The 7,192-nt window shown below is 39.8% G+C and overlaps 1 protein-coding gene across 1 annotated transcript in view; it reads right to left on the reverse strand.

Moving 5' to 3' along the window:
- The window catches only part of Pcgf6 (polycomb group ring finger 6), a 27,831-nt gene extending 20,639 nt beyond the window's left edge, over positions 1-7,192 (reverse strand). Inside the window, exons 1-7 of the mRNA XM_015494862.2 lie at positions 7,062-7,192; positions 6,582-6,924; positions 5,000-5,099; positions 4,817-4,913; positions 3,951-4,006; positions 3,794-3,853; positions 2,848-2,956 (exon numbers count right to left, since the gene is read on the reverse strand). Of these exons, the coding sequence (XP_015350348.1) occupies positions 2,848-2,956; positions 3,794-3,853; positions 3,951-4,006; positions 4,817-4,913; positions 5,000-5,099; positions 6,582-6,924; positions 7,062-7,192 (896 nt within the window). The remainder of the gene's footprint in view (positions 1-2,847; positions 2,957-3,793; positions 3,854-3,950; positions 4,007-4,816; positions 4,914-4,999; positions 5,100-6,581; positions 6,925-7,061) is intronic.

A 7,192-nucleotide genomic window follows, 5' to 3' on the forward strand; every position in this document is an offset into this window, starting at 1 on the left:
ACCTACCCAGAGATGATCACAGTACTTTTGATGGGCAAATGCAAAATACAGTGGATATTACCTCTCTGGTTTACAAAAAACTACTATGCATCAAGTTTTAGCCATATCATACTCATATGTCATATGAATCCGATTTTTTTTAGCATTTATATGTTGTATAGAGTACCATGCACGACCTAACCAATCTTTCATTCTCTTTGCTTTCTTTACTTATTTATTGTAAATAAATACAAGCACTCTACCACTGAGCCACAACCCCAGGCATGGTAAAAGGGCTGGAGCTGTAGTTCAACAATAGAGTACCTGTCTAGCACATGTGAGGCACTGAGTACAATCCTCAGCACCACATAAAAATAAATTAAGAAAGGTATTGTGTCCATCTATAAGTAAAAAAAAAAAAATTTAAAAAGAATATCAGATGGACATTATTACCCTAGGTATGTGTATGACTGCACAAACGGTGTGTCTCTAAACCGTGTACAATCAGAGAATTGAAATGTTGCATTCCATTTGTGTACAATGAATTGAAATGCATTCTGCTGTCAGATACAACTAAGTAGAACAAATAAAAATAAGCCTAATTAAAAAAAAGAACATGGTGGGGGGGAGCTGGGATTGTGGCCCAGTGGTAGAGTGCTGGCCTAGCACATGCAAGGCCCTGGGTTCGATCCTCAGCACCACATAAATAAATAAATAGATAGATAGATAAAGGTATTGTATATAGATAAAGGTATGTATATATAGAACACACTGAGTATTTGTTGTTTTTACAACAAACCTGTGAGTTGCTGTTAGAATTCTCAATTTAGAAATACAGAACTGAAGGGCTGGGGATGTACCTCAGTAAAAGAGCACTCGCCAAGGGCTGGAGTTGTGGCTCAGTGGTAGAACCTTGTCTAGCACATGTGAGGCACTGGGTTTGATCCTCAGCACCACATAAAGATAAATAAATAAAATAAAGCTATTGTGTCCATCCAAGACTAAAAGAAATATTAAAAAAAAAAAAAAAAGCACTCACCTAGGTGAGGCCCTAGATTCTAAATTTTTCTAAGAAAGGCATTTTATTCTGTGAGTTATGTAAGTATAGCATCTGAGAACGTTTGACACATGCCAACTCTATGACCACGATAAGTCTGTTTTACAAAGCTGCACTCTAAAGGAATATACCATATCCTACAGTGTTTGAAGCAATTGATTTGAATTAGATATCTAACTACTTTGGAAAATAACTTGGCAAAATCAAAATAAAATTGAGAAGAAATATATCCTAAGACTCAGCAGATCTATACCCTTAGATCTACTACATATGCACAAAAAAGATCCGTAGAAAAATGTTTCTAGCAACACTGTAACAGCAAAAAACAACAACAAAAATAAACACCTGGAAACCACCAAATTGTTTAGCAGTACAAGAAAAGGTACATCATCACATATTCATTTAAATGAATTATCAGACAATGGTGAAAATGAATGAATTAGTGTTATACTTTCTAACATGAGTGATTCACAAAATTGAGTAAAAATAAGCAAGTTAAAAAACACACTATGCAATTAAAGTTTTTAAATTTGTAAAAACAATTCTATATGTTGTTTAGAAAAGGATACATTTTGTTAAGCCTATGAAAAATGATAATAAACCCTACTTTTAGGAAAGTTGTTATTAACTTCTGAGGGAGAGAGATGAACAGAATAGGTAGCCATGATAGCTACATTACTAATGGTTTCTTTCTTTCTTTCTTTCTTTTTTTTTATTGGTACCAGGGATTGAAACCAGGGACACTTAACCACTGAGCCACATCCTCAGCCCCCAGGCACCACCCCTCTATTTCAATCTCACTCTTTCTTTCTAGAACAGTCTAAATTGCTCAGGGCCTCGATAAGCTGATGAGGCTGGACTTGAACTTGCAATCCTCCTTTCTCAGGCTCCAGAGTTGCTGGGATCACAGAAATGTGCCACCACATCTGGCCTAATGGTTTATTTCTTAAACCAGATGATGAAGCTATCCATGGCTATTGTGCTATTTTTTTTTTAATATTTATTATTTTTTAGTTGTAGGTGGACACATATCTTTATTTCATTTTTATGTAGTGCTGAGGTTTGAACCCAGGCCTCACATGTGCTAGGCTCGAATTCTACCACTGAGCTACAATCTCAGCCCCAATTGAGCTATTTATACCTTTTTCTAAATCTTAAATATTCTATATTTTATTTATTTAGGTACTAGGGGTTGAACAGAGAGGCATTTTGCAACTAAACTGTATCCCTAACTCTTTTTTTATTGTTTGAGATATGGTCTGGCTTAATTGCTGAGGCTGGTCTTAAAATTGTGATCTACCTGCCTTAGCCTCCCCAGTCACTGGGATTATGGGAGTGTGTCATCATACCTGGCTCCATATTATTATTTTTGGTACCAGGGATTGAACCCAGGGATGCTTAACCACTAAGCCACATCCCAGCCCTTTTATTTTTATTTTGAGACAGGATTCTGCTAAGTTGCTTAGGGTCTTGCTAAATTGCTGAGGCTGGCTTTGAACTTGAGATCCTCCTGCCTCAGCCTCCTAAGCTGCTGGGATTCTAGGCATGCACCACTGTCCCCAGCTCCATAATTAATTTTTAAAGGGATATAAGAAAAACTTGATTTTATCTGAGTTTTGAATAACTTTATAATTTTGGGACTTAAAAAAAAGTCCTTGTTGGGCTGGGGATATAGTTCAGGTTGGCAGAGTGATTGCTTTGCATGCACAAGGCCCTGGGTTCAATCCCCATCACCACCAAAAAAAAAAAAAAAAAGAAGAAGAAGAAAATGTCTTTGTTAAGATCAATGGGTAGACTTTTAGGATACTCACCCAATGAACTCCAGTAATAAAGACATGTCAAGTTCAGGTGGAATACGAAACACTGATTCTAGGACTTTCTTAGTTCTTCCTTTGCTTGAAGGGACTGACTGTGGAACAGCTATTTGATAACCAAACAAGAAAGCTGATTTAGGATAAATTTTTCATAAAGTAAGATATTTCAAAAAAATAATTATATGTGTATTAGAATTATGTTGACTAAAATGTCATAAAGCACTCAATCCTCCTTTCATTAATAGTATCAACTAATGTCAAAATTAGTGAAATTAACAGCAAATCAAGGACCTCCTCCACAATGGAAAGCTGAAGTATGTGGCTGGTTTATCAGGGCCACAGAGAGAGTTCACCAGAACATCAATATTTGTAGATAACACTTTTTAAACACTACTATGTGCCAGGGTTCATGCTTAGCAATTACATACATTTCATTTTTTTTTTAACTGATAAGAAAAAACCCCTGAAGCTTAGTAGATTAGGCAATTTGCCTACAGTCAACAGGATTTAAACCCAAATCTATCTGACTTCTATACTGTGTGTGATATTACCAGCATCATAAAAACTAATGTCTGAGCAGTTACTATGTGCCAGGCACTGTTTTAAGTGCTTATATTACTGATTTTTTTTTTAACGAACTGCTTCTATAACCCCTCTTTTAAAGATGAGGAAACTGACGCATTGAAGTAACTTGCTAGAGTCACCTAATAAAATGGTAGAGCTAGGAGTGAATTCAGAAAATCTAGCTCCAGGGCCTGTACACCCTAATTCTTTTATTCTTATGAACAATTAAATTGGGTTACACTGTAGCACTGCCCTCAAAACATTTCTCTTTCATCACATAATAACTAGCTATCCCCAAAAAAGAACTTCAAAGGCCATGATTTCAGTAAGTTAGTATTCTGTAATCTATAAATACATTATAGTATACACCCAAACTTACCAGGTTTAGGTACTTCTAGACCTCTTTCTTTATAGAAATCATGCATTTGCTTTTTTTCTCCTAAAAAATGATAAAACACAAACTAAATTACACTTAAAATGTAACTAGTAGAATCAGAGATGCTGGGGTTCACAACTATGTAATAAAAGAAACTTACTTTCCTCTAGATTGATCACTAATTTGTACACTATATCTTGTAATTGTCGGTCCAACCTAATAAAAGGAAAGGATGGAGAATACCTCAGAATTCATAAAAATGCATTTTCCTACAGTGATTTAAGTGTGTTTTCCCAGGGGAATGGGCATCTCCTTTTTCAGTGGCAAGTTACTTTTAGGTCTCACTTAAAGCTCCTGAGACATAACTCACTGAGGAGAATCTCAAGTAATTAGTCACAAGTACTCATAGATTCTTAAATGGGTCACTAAATTATTCCCTGTGTTTTGGTATTATTCCCTCAAAAAGAATGTGAGCTTGAGGGTAGACACTGTATTTTTAACTTCTGTGTATCATCTATAAAACACTCTTCTATCAAGGCAATACAAAATCAACAGTATTTTCTGAGAAAATTAAATTAATCTACTTTCAGTATTTTTCTTCTCTTTAGAAATTAAACATTCACTAAAACTTGTCTTAACAGCTATAATGATCCATAACAGATAAGTTGTACTACAGAGGCCAGTTGTTTCAGGTCTTACTTCTAAAAAAAATTCTAAATACTATATGATAAAAATGACAAGACTAAACTAGCTCCATTAACTTGTATGATGGGATTTAAAAACCTCAAATAAAGAGGCTTGTTTCCCTTTCTTTTTCTTTTCCTATCTTTTACCTCTCTTTTCAAATCCCCAGTAGATACCACAGTGCCTGGTACATAGTAAGTGCTCTACACACATTTCTATAAAGAATACGTAGTTCTCTTTCTTCTAATTTTGAGGGAGTAAAGAATTAATTCCCAACTACACAACTTCAAGCTTTCAGAAAAAGTATACTTAAAACAATTGTTACATAAATATTCCTCTTACCTTATATTGTAAAGTGGTTGTGTCTGATGTACAACTACATTGCATTTTGGACATCTGTTGCTATAGTAAAAATGTCTTACAATGCAGCTTTTACAAACTGTTAAAAAGAAAAGTTTAAATTAGGATTCTTTAAACATTTCAAAAATTAATGATGTTATTTAGAAATGTAAACTGTATGCTTACACGTATGAAGACATTCTGTAATGGTAGTCGCATCTATTAAATAACCCTTGCAAATGGAACACAAGATATATGGTGTCAGCTCAGCAAGATTAATCAGGCGCTGCAAATGCAATGGAAATAGTTTTAAAATACGTCTTTGCCTTCTCAAATTCTTTTCCTCCCCAACTAAACACATATATAATTTTTTAAAAAATACTTTTTAATTGACAATGGACCTTTATTTTATTTGTTTATATGCCATTCTGAGAATCCAACCAGTGCCTCACACATGCTAGGCAAGTGCTCTATCACTGAGCCACAATCCCAGCCCCTAATTTAATACATTAGAATAAATAAACTTCATTTTTCCCCCTGCCTTTCTGCACACTGGGGATTGAACCCAATGGCACTTTACCACTGATCTACATTCCCAACTCTTTTGCTGAGGTGGCCTCTAACTTACATCCTCCTGCCTCAGACTTCTCAGCAGTTGGGATTAAGGGCCTGTGCCCAGCTGCCTTCTCAAATTCTTAAACTAGCAGGTGAGGTGGTCTGGGTCTGTATTCCCAGCTACTTTGGAAGCTGAAGCAGGAAGATCTCAACACTGAAAGCTGGAGATCAGCTCCGGCAACACAGTGAGAAAGGTCTCAAAACAATTTAAACCACATCTCAGCAGGGCACGGTGGAGCATGCCTGTAATCCCAGGTTTGGGAGGCTTAGGCAGGAGGATCTGGCGTTCAAAGCCAGCTTCAGCAACGGTGAGACGCTAAGCAACTCGGTGAGACCCTATCTCTAAATAAAATACAAAATTGGGCTGGGGATATGGCTCAGTGGTTGAGTACCGCTGAGTTCAAACCCCGGTATCACCTCCCCTCACCCCCCAAAAAAACCCCACATCTCAAGATCTGTTACAAACAGCATGAAACTTAATTACAACATGGAAACCTATACCTCTAACCCTTCAAACTCCTACTAAAAGTTACAATGATACAATATAAAGCAATGTTTCAGAGGGATCTCATTCTCTTTGATATGCAGTATACTGGCAATGAAAGAAGGCCTCATTACACCTTACACATTGCTTAGAAAATGGGCAAACATTACACATACTGGCGGACAAGTTTAATAATTTGGTCAGTTGCATTACCTAATTTGATGAAGAATGTGCTACTACGCTAAAAAAAAAGAAAGAAAATAAAAGAAAGAAAAGAAAAACCACCCTCCGTTTACAGAATGAATAGGTAGAGTGCCTATTATCTGGGTCGCACTGTAAACCCGTGGACTGCAAGGGGCACGGCACCCTAGGCGTCTAATGCGTCCGTCAAGCAGTAACCTCAATAATTATTTGCAGAATGAATGACTGGGACCCAGAGGGCCTGAGCAACCTACGGAGACCTCAAAAAACAAGTCGGCTGGGAATCGGGCCGGGTCAGAGGCCTCCCCCCGCCACACGCCTGGGCAGGCAGGGCGAGGAGGGCTTGAGGTACACACGAGTGCCTAGGGCTGCAGCAGAGAGCCGGGGTCGGCCCCGGGGACCCGCGAGGGCGAGCTAGGTCCTCGAGGCCACGGAGGCCCAGCAAGATCAAGCGGGGGCCATATATACCTCCTCTTCGTCCTCAGAGTCCGGCCGGCCCCCTTCCAGCCTCAGCGAGAAGTGGCTCAGCTCTTCCTCCTCCTCCTCCTCTTCCTCCTCCAACTCCTCATCCTCTTCCAGCTCCTCGTCGTAGTCTTCGAAGCGGCCCCTCAAGCGGCCCAGGCTGCGCTCGGGCTCCAACTCAGGGGGCCGGGAGCCGGAGCAGCCTGGAGCCCCCACCTCGGGCAGAGGAGCCGCTTCGAAGACTACGACGAGGAGCTGGAAGAGGATGAGGAGTTGGAGGAGGAAGAGGAGGAGGAGGAGGAAGAGCTGAGCCACTTCTCGCTGAGGCTGGAAGGGGGCCGGCCGGACTCTGAGGACGAAGAGGAGGTATATATGGCCCCCGCTTGATCTTGCTGGGCCTCCGTGGCCTCGAGGACCTAGCTCGCCCTCGCGGGTCCCCGGGGCCGACCCCGGCTCTCTGCTGCAGCCCTAGGCACTCGTGTGTACCTCAAGCCCTCCTCGCCCTGCCTGCCCAGGCGTGTGGCGGGGGGAGGCCTCTGACCCGGCCCGATTCCCAGCCGACTTGTTTTTTGAGGTCTCCGTAGGTTGCTCAGGCCCTCTGGGTCCCAGTCATTCAT

This window comes from Marmota marmota, unplaced genomic scaffold (assembly GCF_001458135.2).
Source record: "Marmota marmota marmota unplaced genomic scaffold, marMar, whole genome shotgun sequence".
In the NCBI taxonomy this organism is placed as follows: domain Eukaryota; kingdom Metazoa; phylum Chordata; class Mammalia; order Rodentia; family Sciuridae; genus Marmota; species Marmota marmota.